This window comes from Suncus etruscus, chromosome 10 (assembly GCF_024139225.1).
Source record: "Suncus etruscus isolate mSunEtr1 chromosome 10, mSunEtr1.pri.cur, whole genome shotgun sequence".
Taxonomy (NCBI): domain Eukaryota; kingdom Metazoa; phylum Chordata; class Mammalia; order Eulipotyphla; family Soricidae; genus Suncus; species Suncus etruscus.
Window position 1 is genome coordinate 88,923,203 of NC_064857.1, and position 22,672 is coordinate 88,945,874.

A 22,672-nucleotide genomic window follows, 5' to 3' on the forward strand; every position below is an offset into this window, starting at 1 on the left:
TTTTGTTTTGGAAAAAAGATAAGCAAGCCAGGTTTATCTATCAGTAATTCATTTTCTCTCTGATCTATCCTGGGCCCATTGGATGTGAGAAAACATAACACAAAGTCATGCTAGGTGGTAGGGCATCAGAAAGCCCATGTGTGCATATTTCCATCACTTCTGTGTGAGTGTTGTCAGTGGAGAGGAGTGTTGGGATTGGAAATTTGCAACTGAATCTTAAATACTAAGATACAACTAACAAGTATTTTGACAGCCTGAAAAAGACCTGTGATCTTAGTTTATTACATAAAATAAAGATTATACCACTTTATAATTTCTTCGTGTAATACTATATACAGGATTATTATATAAAAAGCACTTTGCTAAAGAAATGCTAATTCAGAGGCCATTTGGTGTCAATGCTTCAGCAAGAGAGTGCTTGCTCTACATAGTGAGGCCTTGGATTCAATCCCTGGCATGGCAAATTTTTTATTTGCTTTGATTTTGTATTTGGGACCATATCCAGTGATGTTCAAGGTTTACTCCTGGCTTTGCACTCAAAAATCACTCCTGGTGCTTGCTGGACCACATGGGATGCAAGAATTGAACTTAGGCCAACCACATGCAAAGCAAACATCCTATCTGCTGTAATTGCTTTGGCCCCATGGCATGGCAAAATTTAGAAAAGAAATAAGTCAATTAGTATCTGCTACTAGATAAAAGAAAAAACTAAGGGGCCAGAGCAGTAGTGCAGCAGTAGGGCATTTGCCTGGCATGCGGCTGACCTAGGACGGACCACTGTTTGATCCCCTGCTGTCCCATATAGTCCCCCAAGCCAGGAGAGATTTCTGAGTGCAGAGCCATAAGTAACCCTTGAGCGTCACTGGTTCTGGCCCTCTACCCCCCAAAAAAAATCTCAGGGAGAAGAATATGTGAACTATCAATGGAGGCTCACTTATTTATTTTGGTATTTGTTTCCAGGCCACACCCAACTCAGTCCTTCGAAATAGGGCTGGAGGTGTTCGAGGGACCAGACTGTGCTGGGGACTGCAGTGGGGCTTGGTCTCAGCTCCCCAAGCTATCTCCCTGTCTCTGGCAGTGGGGTGGGAGATTCATTCTTTTATACGCAGAACAGAAATAAATTATCACTACCTTAAAGAAGAGCCGGAAACCTCTGATAAGAGTTTTGCTCTTCTGCCTTGCTAATAATGTTCTCCATAGGATGGACAGATCCTGTAGGTCCCAGATGTGGGTTTCCACTGAGCCCTGAATGTGACCCACTGCTTCCGCTGCAACACTCTCCTCCACAGAAGTGATGATCCAAACACAGACACAAGAAATGGTACTCGTACCCTGCAGAGAAAACAAAAGACAATGGGAACTAGAGGGCATTTTTAGTAATGCAACAACTATAGATGGGCATTTCCTGTTTAGAACAAGTCACTGGGCTGCAGTAAACAAGTCACTGGGCTGGATAAATGCTTGACTTGCACACCGGTAACACAAATTAATCCCCAGTAGCCTGGGTGCTGGTACCCTTATATCCTGAGCACTGCCAGTAGTAATTCCTGAGTCCAGAGACAGGAATAAGCCCTGAATACTACCTGTGATCTCAAAAACAAACGTAAAAATAAAGAATGTTACCTCACTAAAGAGATTAAAATGGCTCCAAAAGTCTTTAAACATGAAAGGACCATTATACTGTGTGTCTTGAGAAGTATGGAAGGTCAAAAGGCCAAGAAGACTGAGGCAGTAGGTGTAGAAATCAGGAACATACTAAGTACAAAACTACTGGGCTGCCTTCCCTAGAATTATCGCTCATGGTGACTCAGGAGCACACTTGACTCCAATCAAATGTGCAATCCATCAGGTCGATCCATCAAATCCATCAAAAGCTAAGGTTCTAAACCACATAAAGTTATGTGGTTTACTGAATGTCAAGGAATAAAGAAGTATGCCCTGAACCAACAGATTGGTAGGAACCTATGCAGGAGAAGTAGAGGAAGCGTGATAACCTTGAAAGCACAGGCTGAAATGGGTCTGCCATCATCACTGCACTACCTCTCAGCCTCTCCTACCCCTCCTGCACTTTTCCTATTTTTGCTTCATCCTTAATGGAGGCTTCCCATACCTGGAGACATGCGGCAAGGACACTCAGGATGGAAGCATGTTGTTTCACTGCTTCAGCTAGTAGCCAACACCAAGAGTCTGGCTTCTCTGAGCACTGCAGCAGAATTTCAAAGAAATTGGTAGTCTCATCTTTGCTTCTCTGGAGTGTCTGGGGAGAGTTGGTGCAGACTGGATCACTGTCCATTCTGGAGTTCGACATTGGAGGCAAATTCTCAAAAGCCAGCTTCAAGTGGTCTTGAAGGATAGGGTTAAAATAGTGGAGCAGAGCTTTCACCTAGAAAATGTAACAGATGAGTAATATAGGCAACTTAGGGGCCAGAGTGATAGTACAGCAATTAGGGCAAATATTTTCTTTGTATACACCTGACCCCATGTTTCAATCCCAGCACCGCATATGGTCTGCTGAGGCCCACCAGGAGTGGCCCAAAATAAAAAACAAACAAGAAGTAAATATCTAATCATGTTTCAGTTTCAGATGGAGACAAAAATATTAGTGAACAACTGAGGCAAAAGGAGTCTCACCCTATGAACTCTCACTCCCCATCTTTGTCAATGGTGACCTGACAAACTATAAAGTTCTGTAACTTTACAAGTTATTTGTTGCTTATAAGTAAATCCATATTCAATCTGGAGTCACATAAACTTCATTTAGCTGCACTAATGACTAGTCTTTTGAAACCATCCTATTGAAACAGTAGGTGACTTACATCCTCTGGGTGGTAATTGTGGAGTTGGCTATGAATAATGAACTGTAACCAATCATTTGCTTTTGCACATTCTTTCAGATAAGACATGCTCAATTTCATATCGTGGAGCCTGCAGAACTGTACCACCAATGCCCACTGGCTGCTAGAGTCACTGGATAATCTATAATTGGGGTGGAGACAGCAGAGGGAAAAACATGTCATTAAATGTCAAATACATTTTTTTTTTTTGGTTTTTGGGTCACACCTGGGGGTGCTCAGGGGTTACTCCTGGCTGTCTGCTCAGAAATAGCTCCTGGCAGGCACGGGGGACCATATGGGACACCGGGATTTGAACCAACCACCTTTGGTCCTGGATCGGCTGCTTGCAAGGCAAACGCTGCTGTGCTAACTCTCCGGACCCATGTCAAATACATTTAATGTTAATATATTCTCATCAAACAACAAAAATATAACAAAAACAACAACAAAAAACAAACAGCTTTCTTCAAAAAGGAATTCTAATGTAAATTTTTCTTTGGTTCATTGTTGGGTCACACCCAGTGGTGTTAACTGGAGCAAGTGGGAAGAATGGGTTCAGGGTTTATTTTCTTTCTTCTTCCCTTTTCCTTCTTCTTCCTCCCTTTCCCTTCCTTCTTTATACTTCTTTCCTTCCTTCCACCTCCTTTCTTCCTTTCTTTCTTCCTTCTTTCTGGCTGTTATTCACCACTTTCTATCTTCCTCCCTTAGGTTTTGGGGCTACATTCAGCCAGGACTAATGCCTGGCTCTGCAGTCAGGAATCACTCCTGGTAAACTCAGGGGACCATGTGGGGTGCCAGCGATCAAAGCCAGGTCAACCACATGTTGACCTACGCACTACTTTACCAGCCCCCATGGTATCACAACATTGGAAGTAATTAAATCAATACATTACAGAGGTGTTAATGTTTTTATTTGAAAAGAAAATTATCTATAAAGGGATTTGTTATTTTCACCTTTTTAATGATAGCACCTGCATCCATGGACAAAACCTATTTACCGAATATCTGCTAATAATAATCTGGAAAAATTAGAAAGATTAGCTTAGGAAAACTGATGAACACATGTGGTTTTAGAAGAAATGGAACTGGCAAAATAAAACTTGATGGAAAAAAACTGGAAATAAAACTCACAAACCTCTTTATTTCCTGTTGCTGAATGCTATTCCATATACCTTCTTCTAGGAGAACAAGCAATTCTTCTATGGTTGCCTTTTCACCTGCAGCCAGTTTAGACAGTTTTTCAGCTATAAAAAATGTAAAAAACCAAATCTAGTTAAGAGAAGATCTTTTCTGTCTGATGAGAATTATTTAGAGTCATTTCAGAACTCAATTAAAGAGCCCACAAAAGTGAGATAGAGAATAAGCACTGCAGGGAAAGGATAAAACAGGAAGTCATTTGTTTGCTCCCCCAATTAAATGCCTTGACTTATTCATCCCTTCCCTCAAATAAAGCCACCTAAAGTAAAGGTTTATACCTAGAGTCTCTCTGATAAAGCTGTACTGAGTATCTTCATTTTTACACTTGTAGCTCAAAATTGTATTGGCCACTTTCATGTCAACTCTAAGCTTGAGGCTGTCGAGCCCAAGTAATTCTAAGAAGCAAACACAGGCAGCTCCTATTGAAGGTATGTGGAAGGAAGATAGTCCCAAAACATAGGCTTCATTACCTACTTGCTGGATCCTGAAAAAGAAAGGAATCAAAATCACATCAGCACATAAAAATTATTTCTTACCAGGAACATCAGATGGAATTGTATCAGGAATACAAAGAATGTGCCAGACACAGATGATGTTGAGTGTTTGCTCCTTTTCTGTGCCTTTTGTAATATCTACCGTATTTTTCATATCCTAAGACGCACTCACCCCTCACCCCGCAAAAAAAAAGATGGAGAAAATGTCTGTGCATCTTATGGGGCGATTACACCTGGAGTTGAAGCCTGAGTGCAGGGGAGGAGAGCAGATACTAACCCCTGGACATCCGCAGTGTTATACCCCCTTTAATGCACAGACATACCACATAGGATGAGCAATCATGTTAATGCACTTTTACCATCACATAGAGAGCTTTCATTTAAGACTATTTGATCACTGCTATGACATTTTTTTATATTAACAAATCACTGTCTCCTGATGGCGTCTAGCGTTGCATTTATTAAATATTTTAGTACACCATTTGCTTTAGAATATTTTTTTGTTTTCCTCGTCTAAAAAACTGCATGCATCTTATGGTCAGGTGTGTCTTTAGAGCGAAAAATACTGTATCTAGGTTCCTGGCAACTTCTAGTTGTCCTCTGATTCAATAGTCCCTCATTCCCTTATGTCTTACTATCCTTTAAACACCTATTCCTAGTCCAATTACACTTGCTTTCAAATACTTAAGGGACATGAAGTAGATTGCTAATGTGTGCTCTCATCAAAAATGAGTGCTTACACAAACTATCCGGAGAATTATTGTTATTATTATTATTATTATTATTGTTTTTGGGTTATACCTGGCAGTGTTTGGAGGACAATATGTGGTGAAGGGATCAAGCCCAATCAGCCAAGTACAAGACAAATAAGTAAATGCCTTACCTGCTCTATAATCTCTAGGGCCTCTATACAGAAAATGAACACCACTTAAATTTGACATCATAAAGCAAAATACATTATTTATTTTGATTATTTCTATTTCTTTTTTTATGGAGGGCAGTTTTATTTATGTCTGTGATTATGATCTATTTCTAGCTCTGTCTTCAGAGATCAAACTGGGGTCAGCCATATGCAAGGCAAGAACCTCACCACTGTACTATCTTCAGGCCCAAATACATACATTTTGAAGGACTCGGAAGGCTAGAAAGATAGCTCATTGAGCTAAACAAACGCTTTGCATGCAGGAGACCTGGGTGCGATACGAGGCATTATATATGGTCTCCCAAGCACCTCCAAGAGCCCAAAAGTGTACCAAGTATATCCCAAAAGCCAAAAATAAATGAAAAGACTCTGATACATATGCAAAGCAAATTTTCCAAGAAAGATAGACGAGGACTTAATTTTTGATTTGCTATGCAGAATGAGAATAACAGAATGAATAACTTCTTTACATTTTTATCCTTCTGAATTACTTGACTTTTATCCTAAAAATCATTTTACATTAAAAAATTAAAATGAATTACATTGTTAATTAATTCTAAAATAAACACATAAATTTCTCTTCAGTTGCTTATTATATTAAACAATTATTTAAATTCTTTTTAAATCTCTTTGTTTTGGTCACACTCAGGATGCTCAGAGCTTACTCCTGGCTTTGTACTCAGGGGACTATATGCGGTGTCAGGAACCAAACCTGAATCAATTATGTGCAAAAAAAGCAACTTACCTGCTGTACTATCTCTTTGTTCAGACTCCTCCCAATCCTGTGCTTTATAAAAAGTAAATTATATCCACTCTCTATGATTCTCTTCAGAGACACCAATCTGACCAAATTTCAGATACACTGGTATTTGGGTCGATATCACAAGGACTTTTTTGAAGCAAGTGTGGGCTTCACACCACATCCTCCTTCTTCCAGAATGCCTGCCAGCTGTTAACCAGGGTAACAAATGCAGTCGGCCATTTTCGCACTGGGCCAGCTCCTTAGACTCACTCTTTACTTGAGATGTAAGCAAGCCATGAAAATTCATGGGTATACTGGCCACGCAGCTGAAAGCTGGCCATCTTGGGAGGAGAGGGCGTGCCAAGCCTCTGCCCTACCAAAGCCATGCCTGCTGCATACATCACCCAAAACTGCCACTTTGCCTTTAGCCTGCCTCACCATACCTCTACGATTCTCTTCAGAGACACCAATCAGGTATGCTAGTATTTGAGCTGATATCACTAGGACTTTTTTGGAATGAGTGCAGTCACCCTCCCCCTGCATCCTTTCTTCTGGGAGGACTGGCAGTTGAGAACATGGCCCATAAAAGCCACAATATTAGTAATTGTGCTTTGAATTCCCGGATAACTTCATTTGTTTGTTGCGGTCATCCCCATAGGAGCACACCAATTTAGATGCCAATGTGTAGCTTAGGTCATTTAATGTTCAGAAACATGAAACAACAAAATGCATAGCTAACAAGAGCTTACCAAATCTTCAGCCATTGTCTTAAAGATATCATTAGAGATAAAATAACTTTCACAAAGTTGCTTGCCACTGTCCTTTTTCTTTCTTTTTATAATTTTTGTTTCCTTCCTTTTTTTTCTTTTTTGGCTTTTGTTTTTTGGATCACACCCATGGTCCTCAGGGGTTACTCCTGACTCTGCGCTCAGAAATCGCTCCTGGCAGGCACGTGGGCCATATGGGATGCTGGGATTCAAACTACCGACCATACTGGATCGGCTATGTGCAAGGCAAACACCTTATGGCTGTGCTATCTCTCCGGCCCCCTTCTTCTTTTTCTTTCTATTCTTTTTTAAACAATTTTCTTTCTCACATGTAAAGAAATGTACTTCCTAATGACATCATTGGAGATAAAATCATTTTAAATAATTAATAATAATAATAAATATAAATATATAATAAATATATACACAATAAAATAATTATTTCACAAAATAATTTCCATAAATTTGCTTGTCACTGTACTCCTTTTATTTTTAATTTTCTTCCTTCTCTTTTTCTTTCCTTTTGTTTTTGGGCCACATCTGGGGTGCTCAGGGGTTACTCCTGGCTCTGTGCTCAGAAATCGCTCCTGGCAGGCTCAGGGACCATATAGGATGCAGGGGATTAAACCCGGGTTTGTCCTGGGCTGTCTATGTGCAAGGCAAATGCCCTACTGCTCTGCTATTGCTCCAGCCCCTCTTTTTTAATTTTTACTCTTTTTTCTTTTTTCTTATTTTGGGCCATACCCAGCTATGCTCAGGGGTAAAGTTACTCCTGGCTCTGTGCTCAGAAATCACTCCTGGCAAGCTCAAGAGACCATATGGGATACCAGGAATCGAACCAGGTCCATCTTGGGTCAGCCGCATGCAAGACAAATGCCTTACTGCTGTGCTATCTGTCTGGCCCCTCTTTTTTATTCTTTTTTTAAAAACTTGGTTCTCACTTATCTGGAAACAAATGTATAATGGTCAACCATGTCAACTATGTGATGTATTTTCTTTAAATAAATGTAAAAAATTAAAAGTAAATTATAAAAGAAAGATCTTAAATTCAGAATTCACATCTTTTCTTTTGCTTTTGGGGGAGGGCACACCCAGCAGTGTTACTCCTGGCTCTGTGCCCAGATATTATTCTGAAAGGCTCAGGGAGCATATGGGATGCCAGGTATTAAACATGGGTCAGCAGTGTACAAGGCGAATGTCCTATTGAATGTGCTATCAATCCAGCCCCAGAATTTCCATCTTTTTAACAGAATTCCTTCTTCAAAGTGACTGCTAACATTTGATAAGCTCCTGAATCATTTAAAAAATTATTTAAAAATCATTGCAGGGGGTGGTCATGAAATAGCTCAACTGGCTGAATGAACATTTTGCAGTGGGAAGTCTGAGCTCAGTGCCTGATATGGTCTTCAAAAAAATCACTGGGAAGGGCCAGAGCGATAGTGTAGAGGCAGGGCATTTGACTTGCACACTTGCACACATTTGACTTGCTGATCCAGGACAGACCACGGTTCGATCCCTGGCATCCCATATGATCCCCCAAGCCAAGAGCTATTTCTGAGCACATAGCCAGAAGTATCACCCCTGAGCGTCATCGGGTGTGAACCAAAATTAAAAAAACAAAAAAACACTGTGGTAGGTCCTGAGTGTGGCCCATAAAAACAAAAAGAGGGCCCAGAGAGATAGCACAGTGGCATTTGCCTTGTAAGCAGCCGATCCAGGACCAAAGGTGGTTGGTTTGAATCCCGGTGTCCCATATGGTCCCACGTGCCTGCCAGGAGCTATTTCTAAGCAGAAAGCCAGGAGTAACCCCTGAGCACCGCCGGGAGTGCCCCCGCCCCCACCAAAAAAAGAAAAGAAAGTGGCTGATCCACTTTCTTAAAGAAAAAAGAAAAGGAAGGAAGGAAGGAAGGAAGGAAGGAAGGAAGGAAGGAAGGAAGGAAGGAAGGAAGGAAGGAAGGAAGGAAGGAAGGAAGGAAGGAAGGAAGGAAGGAAGGAAGGAAGGAAGGAAGGAAGGAAGGAAGGAAGGAAGGAGGAAGAAAATAAATGAAACAGATAACCAGCCAAATGCTATTCTACAAGTGCTCAAAAATAGCCCCTTGAGGGAACCATATATGGTGCTGAGAATTCAAACCACAAATGGTGGGATTCCAGCTTTAACCTCTGCAATATCCTCTTAACCCCTTCCTTTACTGTGGTGCCAGGGGAAGAAGTAAGGAGCCTTACACTGGTGATTCATGCACTTGCTATTGGGACATATACCTGGCTCCAGAATATACTTTCTTACCGTAATATTCCCAGTACATTTTTAAAATGCATGTGTAAAATATACAGGTATACCTTTTATAAAAGTAAAAATCATGTCATTAGTACTCACAGTTGCTTGGGGGTCTTGCTCTTGGCTAACTCCTGCACAAGAAAAGTACCAAATGCAAATGATGGCCGTCCGTGATGCAAATAATAAGCAAAATTTAGACGTTCCACGATAGCGTATTTATTAACCAGATCAGGACTAGAAAAATGTGGGAGATGACTTGCTGCATCTGGGGAGGAAAGAAGTGAAGCAATATCAATTATTTCGGGGCCGGGAAGGTGGCGCTAGAGGTAAGGTATCTGCCTTGCAAGCGCTAGCGTAGGTCGGACAGCAGTTCGATCCCCCGGCGTCCCATATGGTCCCCCCAAGCCAGGGGCGATTTCTGAGCGCATAGCCAGGAGTAACCCCTGAGCGTCAAATGGGTGTGGCCAAAAAACCAAAAAAAAAAAATCAATTATTTCTCTGTGCCAGGTCATAACTGATTCCAGATTATAACTTGGGGAACTTAACTTTGACAAATGATAAAATGATAATGACAAATGATAAAACAGGCTGCTACAATCATTCTACATCACTATATATCACTTTGTTTATTTTTGGGTTTGGAGCCACAACTGGCAATAGTTCAGGGTTACTCCTAGCTTGCACTCAGGAGTAACTCCTGGCGATGCTCAAAGGGACCATATGAGATTCTAGGGATCACTAGAATGCATGCACAGGAAACCTTATGTCTTTGAACCAATAAAATATAATAATTTTATTTTAACTAACCTATTTTTGTTGTTACTATTTTTCTTACATATTATGGTTTTCATGTGTGTACATGAAGCAATATATGTGTGTATGTATATTTGTATATATACATATATATGTAATGTACATACACACATTATGTGTACATAATGTGTACTTACACACATACACACATACATATATATGTGTATATATATTGGGAGGGCAGTCATACCCAATGATGTTCAGGGATCAGATCACTCCTGACAAGGTTCAGGGGATCATAATGTTGTGCTAGGGATCAAACCAGAATTAGATACAAGCAAGACAAGTACCTTACCCATGGTAGTATCCTCTGGCCTCTTAAACACACACACACACACACACACACACACACAGTAACAGCTATAAAAAGCCCGTAGCCAACATTATTCTTTTTTTTTTGGGGGGGGGTCCACACCTGGTGACACTCACAGGTTACTCCTGGCTCTGCACTCAGAAATTTCTTCTGTCTTGGGGGACAATATGGGACACCGGGGGATAGAACCGCTGTCCGTCCTAGGTTAGTGCATGCAAAGCAAACTGCCCCACCATTTGCACCACCACTCTGGCCCTCAACATTATTCTTATTTTTTTTCCTTTGTATTTTGGGCCACACCTGGTGACACTTAAGGATTACTCCTGGTTATGTGCTCAGAATTCGCTCCTAGCTTAGATGGGATGCTGGGGAATCAAAATACAGTCCATCCTAGGTCAGCCCGTGCAAGGCAAACGCCCTTCCACTGTGCATCGCTCTGGCCACCTAATATTATTCTTAATGGTGAAAAACTGAAAGCATTTCCACTAAAGTCAGATGGTAGGTAAGGATGTCCATTGTGCCCACTCTTATTCAACATGCTATTAAAAAGCCTAGCAATACGGGGCCAGAGAGATAGCATGGAGGTAGGGCATTTGCCTTGCATGCAAAAAGACAGTGGTTCAAATCCTGGCATCCCATATGGTCTCCCGAGCCTGCCAGAAGTGATTTCTGAGCATAGAGCCAGGAGTAACCCCTGAGCGCTGCCGGATGTGACCCAAAAACAAAACAAAACAAACAAAAAATCCTAGCAATAGCAATCAGGCAAGGGAAGGCAATCAAAGGAATTCAAATCGAAAAAGGAAGTCGGGGCTGGAGAGATAGAATGGAGGTAAGGCATTTGCCTTGCATGCAGAAGGATGGCGTTTAGAATCCCGACATCCCATATGGTCCCCCAAGCCTGCCAGAAACGATTTCTGAGTGTAGAGCCAGGAGTAACCCCTGAGTGTTGCTGGGTGTGACACAAAAACCAAAAGAAAAAAGAGAGAGAGAGAGAGAGAGAGAGAGAGAGAGAGAGAGAGAGAGAGAGAAAGAGGAAGTCAAACTATCTCTATTTGCAGATGACATAATGATATACATTGAAGATCCTAAAGAGTCCACAAAAAATTCCTAGAAACAATAAATCAATAAAGCAAAGTGGCTGACTACCAAGTTAATACACAAAAGACAGCTGCATTCCTTTATATAAATAACAACTCATGGGGCAGGAGAGATAGCATGGAGGTAAGGCGTTTTCCTTTCATGCAGAAGGTCATCGGTTCGAATCCCGGCGTCCCATATGGTCCCCCGTGCCTGCCAGGAGCAATTTCTGAGCCTGGAGCCAGGAATAACCCCTGAGCGCTGCTGGGTGTGACCCAAAAACCACAAAATAAATAAATAAATAAATACATAAATAACAACTCAGATGAGAAAGAGATCAAAAAGTCTATCCATTTAAAATAGTGTCCAAAACTATCACATACCTAGAAATAAACTTAGCAAGAGAGGTGAGAGACCTATACCACATAAACTTCAGAACACTTAAGAAAGTGAAGCAGACCTAAGGAAATGGAAAAACATCCCAGGGTCATGGATTGGAAGAATCAATATTATCAAAATGACCATCTTACCTAAACTACAATCTAGATTTAATGCAATCCCTATCCAAATTCAGACAACATTGTTCAAGGACTTAGAACAATCAATTATAAAGTTTGTGTAAAACTATAAAAGACCTAGGAGAGCCAGATCCATATTGAAAAACAAGAAACTGGGAAGCATCCCATTACCTAATTTGAAGCTGAGACTACTACAAGGTCAAAACAGCATGGTATTGGAACAAAGATAAACTTTCAGACCAATGGGTCAGAATAGAATATCCAGAGGCAAACCCCCATGTATAGGTCAATTAATCTTTGACAAAGCAGTTAAGAACTTGAAACGGAATAAAGAAAATCTTTAACAAATGGTGTTGGAACAATTAGATACCACATGTAAGAAATTAAGATTGACCCATATAGCAATCACATCTTACATAAACGTTAAGTCAAAGTGGATTAAAAACCTTGAGATTAGGGGCTGGAGAGATAGCACAGCAGCAAGGTGTTTGCCTTAGACTTAGTCAACCTGGATCACGATTATTCTAGGAAGGCACCATAATCATTGTACTAGCTCCTGGCCCCAATGCAATTTCTAGTCTAAGGAGGATAACAAGTGTGCATTTATCTTTTCTTTTCTTTTTTTTTTTTTGGTTTTTGGGTCACACCCAGCAGCCCTCAGGGGTCACTCCTGGCTTCAGGCTCAGAAGACCATATGGGATGCCGGGATTCAAACCACCGACTTTCTGCATGCAAGGCAAACACTTTACCTCCATGCTATCTCTCCGGCCCCACAAATGTGTATTTACCTGCTGAATATTAGGTGTCATGAACTTTGAGCTTTTATTTTTATGATGTGGGCACTAAATCCAGGGCCTCACACATATGAGACATGTACCCTAGCACTGAGCCACAACCTCAGCCTTGTGGGTTTTTTTTTCGTTGTTTTAACCCTAAGAAATTTTTATATGACTTATCTTCTTTCAGTCTCATGAAGCATGCGAGATAAATTTTGGAGAGGGGGAGATACCTAGAAGTGCTCAGGGCTGACTCCTCGCTCTGTACCCAAGGATCACTTCTGGTGAGGGTTAGGAAAACATATAGTGTGCTGGGGTTTGAACCTGGGTTGTCCATGTGCAAGGCAAGTGTCCTACCCACAGTGCTATAACTCTGGACCTGCTATTATTAACCTACTTCATGGAGAACTGGTGAGAGGTAAGTGTCACTTTCACAAAGGCATAGTAGAGCCTGTCTAATGCTTGTAATGTTCCTGCCCTTCATAACAATCTACTGCAAAGAAGGAGGACTTGTGGAAAGGTTAAAAAAAAAAGGGCAGATAAATATAAATTTACTTTCCAGAAAGCAAAAACTGCTGACCTAACATATTGACTGTGAACCCACAATATTCTATTCAATTTCCTGGAAAATATTTTCTACTAGAATGTAAAAATTATTTTAAGATAGAAAGCAAAGGAAAGGGAGCCAGAGCAGTAATACAGTGGGTAAGGCACTTGCCTTGCACCTGGCTGACCTGTTTTTGATCCCAAGCATCCCACATAGTCTCTCAAACACCACCAGAAGTAATTCCTGAGTGCAGAGCCAGAAATAAGCCCTGCATATTGCTGGGTGTGACCCTCCCAACCCCCCTTTAAAAAAAGGAAACAGGAGGAAAATGGATTGGTTTTATATAAATTAACTTGTATTACCAATACTGCTGAAATTATTCTGAAGCAAATAGAATCCATAATGACTTACCTCCTATTGCAAGTGTGTTGGCAGATTGCCAGCCAAACAATCTGCTAGGATCAAAAGGCAACAGTGACTGAAAAAGGAGAAAATTCAGCAGAGTTAAAAAGTTAATTCACTCAAAAGTGAATAAACAAAATTAGATGACAGGAATGACAGGACTTCCTAGCCAATCTATTTTCTGTTCCAGGACTAGTTGTTAGTTACAAATGTAAATTCTCTGATCACAGTGACAGAATATATAAGATACTTCTATGTTAATAAAATTAGGACTTGCTGTTTTCCTTTTTTATTTGTTTTGGGTTTTTTTGCCACACTTGGTGACACTCAGGGGTTACTCCTGATTATGTGCTCAGAAATAACTCCTGGCTTGGGAGACCATATGGGGTGCCGGGGAATCAAACGAAGTTCCGTCCTAGGGTTAGCATGTGCAAGGCAGGTGCCCTACCACTTGTGCCACCGCTCCAGCCCCTTGTTATTTTCCTTTTAAAGTCTCTCCCCATGGACATTAGCATGATGGTGGGTATGTATAGTAACACCATGTGCCTAAAATATTACTATACTACTATTATAAATAAGGGTACTTCAATAATGAAAATACATTTAAAAAAATCGAGATACTACCAAATAGAGCTGAAGCTGTTGGGCCAGAAAGAGCTCAAGAGTATGAACATATGCTTTCTATACAAGAGGCCAGGTTCAGTCCTTTGCACTGCAGGTCCCTTCTCCTTTACAAGCTCGACCAGTGATTCCTGAACACTAAACCAGGAGTAACTCTGGCACTACTGGATATGGACCAAAATTAAAAAAAAAAAAAAAAAAAAAAAAAGAACTGAAGCTGAAAATTGGGGGGAAGAAACACAAGAAAAGTGCTAAGCACCAAAGTAGAGAAATATTGGCACAGGAGGAAAAAAATTACTCTCCCAAATTTCAAATTTTGGTCGACAGAGTAGAATCTTTTTTGGCAAAGAAGTACAGTAAATTGTGATGTAAAATGGGCTTTAGAAATACTTTCAGAATCAAAAGGCAAAGACTGAGGCCCCAAAATACTCCTAAGTAAACATAACTGAGTGAGTTAAAGCAGAGTAAGACAACTAAATCAAAAGTTAAAGGATCAGTGCTCGCTTCAGCAGCACATATACTAAAATTGGAACGATACAGAGAAGATTAGCATGGCCCCTGTGCAAGAACGACACACAAATTTGTGAAGTGTTCCAATTTTTTAGAAGTAAAAAAAAAAAGAGTTAAAGGATCAAGCAAATGATAAAGCAAATCATAATGATCAAAAACAAATATGATCAAGCAAATCACTGGTAACAACAAAGACAAGAAAGCAGATTAAAGATGAAGGTCAAGTTAGAAGATATTTACAAGCAGACAGATAGTAGAAGTCATAGGAGGTCTGTGTAGGCCAAATATTTTAGCAAAGATTAGAAATATATTGAAGAGAATGTCAGAAATCGGAGAAAATAGAACTATAAAGTCAAGATTTAGAGAACTAAGGAAAGAATAGCTTTGACTTTAAGCTGTGGGGAAATTGGTCATGTATTAAGAATCCAGAGATTCGACTCAAAAGGCAGAGCACATGCCTCACACTCAGGGGCCTGGTTTGATCACTGTCACATGGTCCCTCAAACTCACTGAAGCAAACCCCCAAGCAGGTCTGGGCATAGACCCTGAACAATACTGGATGGGTATTTCCAAAAAGGAAAAGTATAAGAAAAAAGAAAAAACAAAACTAAAAACAAAAACAAAACAAAACAAACAAAATAACAGGACTAAACAGCACATTGATCAATGTGAAAGCAGAATGAAGAACAAGCTCAAACTACTTAGATTTTATGTGGCTAAATTCACGTTAGTAGTGAAATTGTATTTTGACACAAATCCCCAATATAATACATGGTTCTCCAAGTACTAAGACAGGAATGAGGGCCAGAGAGATAGCACAACGATAGGGCATTTGCCTTGCACATAGCTGATCCAGGATGGAGAGTGGTTCGAATCCCAGCATCCCATACGCTCTCCCATGCCTGCCAGGAGCGATTTCTGAGCACAGAGCCAGGAATAACCCTGAGTGCCGCCAGGTGTGACCCAAAAACCAAAAAAAAGACAGGAATAATACATGAGCACTGAGCCAGGAGCCAGTCCTGAGTACTACTGGATGTGACCAAAAATAAACAAACAAAGAGGCTGTGCCAAAATAGAAAGTAAGTATATTACCTATTTCCTTTTTTAAAAAAGACTTGTCACATTGAGAAATAAAGAAAAGAGTCTGAAGGGGCCGGGCGGTGGTGCTAGAGGTAAGGTGCCTGCCTTTCCTGCACTAGCCTTGGACGGACCGCGGTTCGATCCCCTGGTGTCCCATATGGTCCCCCAAGCCAGGAGCAACTTCTGAGCGCATAGCCAGGAGTAACCCCTGAGCGTTACCGGGTGTGGCCCAAAAACAAAAAAAAACAAAAACAAAAAAGAAAAGAGTCTGAACTAAATGTGTACTTCGTCATATATAGGTTTAATTTTTTTTTTTTTTTTTTGGTTTTTGGGCCACACCCGGCGGTGCTCAGGGGTTACTCCTGGCTGTCTGCTCAGAAATAGATCCTGGCAGGCACGGGGGACCATATGGGACACAGGGGTTTGAACCAACCACCTTAGGTCCTGGATCAGCTGATTGCAAGGCAAATGCCGCTGTGCTATCTCTCCGGGCCCAGGTTTAACTAATTTTTTTTAGCTTTGTGCCTCATATGGTGAGGCACAGGGGCTACTCCCAGCTCAGTGTTTAGGGGTTACTCCCACTGGTTCTCAGAGGACCATGTGGGCTGAAGACTGAACCTAAAGCTCCTGCATGTACAGTAGGCACTCTAGACCATAAACTATCTTCCTGGCCCATTGGCTAATTTGATTGGATATCACTTATTACGTACACTTTAAGAACTCTGTGTATTTTACGAAGTGAAGAATTGTAGCAAACACCTATCAACCAAGTCATTCTGCATCATTCTCCAATAGCATATGCCCACTTCCTGTCTATGTGACACATTAGCTACTGTACATGTAATGACTATAGTAGAAACAAAACTTAAAGAGCTGGAATGATAGTAAAATGGGTAGGGTGTTTGTCTTGCACACTGCCAGCCCAGACAGATTTCATCTCTGGCACTCCATATGGTACCCTGAGTCTGCCAGGAGTGTTCCCTGAGTACAGAGCCAGAAATAACCCCTGAGCACCACTGGGTATGACCCAAAAATGAGAGAGAGAGAGAGAGAGAGAGAGAGAGAGAGAGAGAGAGAGAGAGAGAGAGAGAGAGAGAGAGAGAGAGGAGAGAGAGGAGAGAGAGAGGAGAGAGAGAGGAGAGAGGGAGAGAGAGAAAGAGAGAGGAGAGAGGGAGGGAGAGAGAGAGAGAGAGAGAGAGAGAGAGAGAGAGAGAGAGAGAGAGAGAGAGAGAGAGAACCACAACTGAACAGAATGTTTCCTGGCACTATAAAAAGGCCTGGGGGTTCAACAATGAACATGTATGGAGCCTGTAGTTGATTCCATGACAACATGCTTCAACGGTAGAGAAACCCTGAATTCTTAGGCCAAGGGAATTTCCTTTCTAATTTCCCCAATACTTACTGTGCCTATGAAAAAAATAAATAAATAAAATAAAACAACAACAACAAACAAAATAAAAAAAAAAACCTTGTCATACCAGGCCTCCTTCCTTTTTTAGATTTTTTTTTTTTTTTTTTTTTTTTTTGGTTTTTGGTTTTTGGGTCACACCCGGCAGCGCTCAGGGGTTACTCCTGGCTCTGTGCTCAGAAATCACCCCTGGCAGGCACGGGGGGCCATATAGGATGCTAGGATTCGAACCACCATCCTTCTGGATGTAAGGCAAATGTCCACCTCTAGGCTATCTCTCCGGCCCCCTTTGTTGTTGTTGTTACTGTTGTTGTTGTTGTTGTTTTATGTTTTGTTTAGTTTGGTTTGGCTTTTTCTTTTTCTTTCTTATGTCTTTTAAATTGATATTTATAGCTTCTAGATAGGGTCTCCTCCCCGTTTTCTTTCTTTCTTACTTTTTTTTTTTTTTTTTTTGGGGCCACACCCGGCGGTGCTCAGGGGTTACTCCTGGCTGTCTGCTCAGAAATAGCTCCTGGCAGGTACGGGGGACCATATGGGACACCGGGATTCAAACCAACCACCTTTGGTCCTGGATCGGCTGCTTGCAAGGCAAACACCACTGTGCTATCTCTCCGGGCCCTTTCTTTTCTTTCTTTCTTTCCTTCCTTCCTTCCTTCCTTCTTCCTTCCTTCCTTCCTTCCTTCCTTCCTTCCTTCCTTCCTTCCTTCCTTCCTCCCTCCCTCCCTCCCTTCCTTCCTCCCTCCCTCCCTCCCTCCTTCCCTCCCTCCCTCCTTCCCTCCCTCCCTCTTCCCTCCCTCCTTCCTTCCTTCCTTCCTTCCTTCCTTCCTTCCTTCCTTCCTTTCTCTCTCTCTCTTTCTCTCTTTCTCTCTTTCTCCCTTTCTTCCTTCCTTCCTTCCTCCCTTCCTTCCTTCCTCCCTCCCTCCCTCCTCCCTCCCTCCCTCCTTCCTTCCTTCCTTCCTTCCTTCCTTCCTTCCTTCCTTCCTTCCTTCCTTCCTTCCTTCCTTCCTTCCTTCCTTTCTCTCTCTCTCTCTCTCTCTCTTTCTTTCTCCCTTTCTCCCTTTCTTCCTTTCTTCCTTTCTTCCTTTCTTCCTTCCTTCCTTTCTTTCTTTCTTCCTTCCTTCCTTCCTTCCTTCCTTCCTTCCTTCCTTCCTTCCTTCCTTCCTTCCTTTCTTTCTTTCTTTTTTTTTAACAGAAAAATAGAACAGAATTTATGTTCTGCCTCATAAATTGAGGGGAAAAAAAGTACCAAGGGCAAGTAGTCTCACAAACACTGAGTGGAAATAAAAAGTGATCAGACCTAATACCCAACCCAAATAGAATTAAGAGACCCAAACTATACACAAAAGGGACCTGATACACTAGCAGTCCAAGAAGAGGTTAAGGGTGGAGGTATGGGAGGCATGCTGGAACAGTGGCTAGGGAAGACAACACTAGTGGTGGGACTGGCCCTAATTCACTATCACTATGTACCTTAAATATAATGGGTGAAATACTTGTGATTCACATTGGTCTCAATAAAAATTATGAAAGAGAAATTATATAACTTTAAATGTGATTGGGAAATTAAAAATATGACTTGCTGGGCCCGGAGAAATAGCACAGTGGCGTTTGCCTTGCAAGCAGCCGATCCAGGACCAACGGTGGTTGGTTCGAATCCCAGTGTCCCATATGGTCCCCCGTGCCTGCCAGGAGCTATTTCTGAGCAGACAGCCAGGAGTAATCCCTGAGCACCACCGGGTGTGACCCAAAAACCAAAAAAAAAAAAAAAAAAAAAAAAAAAAAAATATATATATATATATATATATATATATATATATATATATATATGACTTGCTTTACTGAGCATTCACTTCACTGCCATAGTCTGGAATTAAGCTTGCCATATTTCCAAGATATACCTGGATATTTAAATTCAGCTAAGATTCTAAATTTAACTATGTAGCAGCAACAAGTAGTTCACAAACTGACACCAATCTGGGAAGTCATTTTTTAGCAATATCAGTCTATATTTTATCTCACATATGGGTTAAAAGTTTATACCTTAATAGGACTCTAAAGAGTATATCAAATTAAAGACATTGTGGCAATGTGTACCCAGGAAATAGTTTTGTATTTTGTGATAAAAAATGAGCAAAATAAAATGTCCTTAACTAAGAATAAGAAATCGAATAAATTTCAGAGAATGAGTAGATTTCTTTGAAATATAGTCAAAATAATTTTCTATGTTCAGTTTTCCTCAATAGAGGAGTTCTAGAACTCACTTTCTTCTCTGTCTCTCTCTGTCTTGTGTGCTCTTTGGTGTCACAATTCCTATGCTCTGGCACTACTCCTGCTAAACTCACACCTAGGACATGCAGTGCTGGGGATAAAATCCAGGCCTCCTGCATGCTAAGCATGAACTCCAGCTCTTTAAGTTATCTCTCTAGTTGTCTTTTACATTAAGATCTGTCCTAAAAAAGGTTTTAGAGACTTTCCCTGGAAGAAAAAGCCCAATCTTCTGAAAAGAAATAGTTAAAAATGATCAAAGGCAGAAAAGTGCAGCATTTGAGGAAAGGAGCAGACAGGTATACTGGTCAATACCTGGGTGCCTTAAGATTCAATTCCACTTCTTTCCTACTCTGCTCATTATTGTAGAGATCTACATTTCCTAAGAGCAAAGCTCCTTTGCTCCTAAAAAAGATTAGCTACCAGATACTTTGGCAGATTCAAAGTGGGTAGACGAGAAAAACTAAAATATTTTTCTATGTAATGATTTCCTTTTTTGTTTTATTTTTGCTTTGGGGCCACACCCACACCTGGCTATATTCAAGGTTCCCTCCTGGCTCTGTATTCAAGAATCACTATTGGTGATGCTCACTATTGGGAACACTGTGGGGTGCTGGAGATTGAGGCCAGTTCAGACATGTTCAAGGCAAACGCACTGTCTATTATACTATAACTCCAGCTCCCTGTATAATGTTTAGTGAGGCATCACTTCTCATTATCCATCTTTACTCTCTATTTTTCCCAGGTACCACCAGACAGTCCAGTTCTGAGCTTAGTTAAAGCCCTTAGAGATGACTCAATTTAGTATTCATCAAATATCAATATTTGGACCGTTCTTGCATGCAACCATAGAGGAAGTCAATTTTTGTCAATTTTGGGATTATCTTTTGTTTGTTTTATGGTACCAGAGATTGGACCCATTGTCTCATATATGCAAAGCAAGTACTCTACCACTGAACTGAACTACATTTCTGGCTCCAACTTGGGGCTATCTTACAACTGATTTCTCAATTCTGCTATCATTTGGTACAAGTTATTTCCTGTGCTAAATGCATTTCATGTAAGCCTACAATAGTTTTTGTTTCCCTATTTGAACTTTGAATCTTATTCCCAATTTTTGTACCTGAATGAGGTGGTAGAGTGTAATATCTGGTGGCAAGATACTAGGAGCAGTGTACTGTGGAAAAAGAGCAATTTTTAGCTTGGGATATGGAGTTAAGGCCATCTTCAGTAGCTGGGGGTCCACCTTCTTCAAGCAGTTCTCATTTTCTTCATTCTGAATAACCTAAAAAAAAGAGGTCAAAGTGTACTGTTTTTTTCTTCTTCAATTATAAGTACATTTTCACAAAAAAAGATGAACATAAAAGAGTGTATGAGTGGCAAGCCAGAGAGGATAGCACAGCTGTAGGGCGTTTGCCTTGCAAGGCGGCTGCACAGGACGGACCTGGGTTCAATCCCCAGCATCCCTTGTGGTCTCCCAATCCAGAATCGGATTTCTTTTTTTTTTTTTTTTTTGGTTTTTGGGCCACACCCGGTGGTGCTCAGGGATTACTCCTGGCTGTCTGCTCAGAAATAGCTCCTGGCAGGCACGGGGAACCATATGGGACACCAGGATTCGAACCAACCACCTTTGGTCCTGGATCGGCTGCTTGCAAGGCAAATGCCGCTGTGCTATCTCTCTGAGCCCCAGAAGCAATTTTTGAGCACATAGCCAGAGTAACCCCTGAGCATCACTGGGTGCCCCCCCCCCAAAAAAATTGCATAAATGGGAAAATACAACAGTTCTATTTCTTGTCCAAGAAGAGACTTGCTATGGGGTATATAATTAATATCAGGTCTTAATTTCCTCTTTTACTTAATTAGGCTGTAAAAGTTGCGCTACACCAGTGGTTTTCTAGCTGCATCTAAAGAAGTCATGCTGGACTGGAGCAATAGAACAGCAGTAGGGCATTTGCCTAGCACACGGTCAACCTGGGACTGACCTAGGACCAACCTGGGACCAACATAGGTTCAATTCCCAGCACTCCATATGGTCTCTCAAGCCTGCCAGGAGCAATTTCTGAGTGCAGAGTCAGGTAACAAACAACAAACAGTAACAACAAAAAAAGGGCCTGACATGTGGATCTGTCTCTAATTTTTAATATATATTATTTATTCATATATACATATGTGTATATGTATATTTATATACAGGTACATAAATATAAAAACTTTTTTTCCCAAAAAAAGGACAAAATAGGTCTTTTTTTTTACTCTCTATATTTTTGTTGTTGTTGTTGTTTTTGGTTTTTGGGACACACCGGCTGCACTCAGGGATTTTCCTGGCTCTGCACTCAGAAATCACTCCTGGCAAGCTCGGGGGACCAAATGGGGTGACAGGAATCGAATCTGGCCGTGTGAAAGGCAAACATCCTACTGCCGAGCTAACTCCAGCCCCTTCTTTAAATAAATTCTTTAGTTGAATCACCATGAAATACACAGGTACAAAGTTGTTCATGATTAAATTTCAGTCATACACTGTCCAACGCTATTGTCTTTGGATGTTATTACTAGACTATCTTTTTTTTTACATATATGCCAAAAATGAGTGCAGTCATTTTATGTTTATCCCTCTCCCCCTGATTCTTTACTCTTAGCATTAAAAAATGGTAAATTATACTGGATCTTTAAAAATAATTTATATGAGTAATTCAAGATTATTTCTTATTTACCCTTTAAAAGGGCAAATAGTCAATGGTCTTAAGTATAATTAATTCTAGAGATCTAGAGGCCTGAAATTTTTCTGAAAGAAACGGACTATTAGAAAACAAAAGCCAGGGGCTGGGCAGTAGCGCTAGAGGTAAGGTGCCAGCCTTGCCTGCACTAGCCTTGGACAGACCGTGGTTCGATCCCCTGGTGTCCCATATGGTCCCCCAAGCCAGGAGCAACTTCTGAGCGCATAGCCAGGAGTAACCCCTGAGCGTTAACGGGTGTGGCCCAAAAACCAAAAAAAAAAAAGAAAACAAAAGCCAGAGGCCGGAGAGATAGCATGGAGATAAGCCGTTTGCCTTGCATGCAGAAGGACAGTGGTTCGAATCCGGCTTCCCATATGGTCTCCCGTGCTTGCCAGGA

At 41.1% G+C, this 22,672-nt stretch overlaps 1 protein-coding gene and 1 non-coding gene across 2 annotated transcripts in view; one reads left to right on the plus strand and one right to left on the minus strand.

Moving 5' to 3' along the window:
- Positions 1 to 22,672, minus strand: part of SPG11 (SPG11 vesicle trafficking associated, spatacsin) — a 96,518-nt gene that overhangs the window by 22,745 nt on the left and 51,101 nt on the right. Inside the window, exons 19-26 of the mRNA XM_049782525.1 lie at positions 20,685 to 20,846; positions 13,687 to 13,753; positions 9,331 to 9,496; positions 4,310 to 4,515; positions 3,970 to 4,078; positions 2,817 to 2,976; positions 2,111 to 2,383; positions 1,132 to 1,332 (exon numbers count right to left, since the gene is read on the minus strand). Coding sequence (XP_049638482.1) covers positions 1,132 to 1,332; positions 2,111 to 2,383; positions 2,817 to 2,976; positions 3,970 to 4,078; positions 4,310 to 4,515; positions 9,331 to 9,496; positions 13,687 to 13,753; positions 20,685 to 20,846 — 1,344 coding nt within the window. The remainder of the gene's footprint in view (positions 1 to 1,131; positions 1,333 to 2,110; positions 2,384 to 2,816; positions 2,977 to 3,969; positions 4,079 to 4,309; positions 4,516 to 9,330; positions 9,497 to 13,686; positions 13,754 to 20,684; positions 20,847 to 22,672) is intronic.
- LOC126021490 (U6 spliceosomal RNA) lies at positions 14,795 to 14,901 on the plus strand. Its single transcript, XR_007500002.1, has one exon. It is a non-coding gene; the product is annotated as a U6 spliceosomal RNA (small nuclear RNA).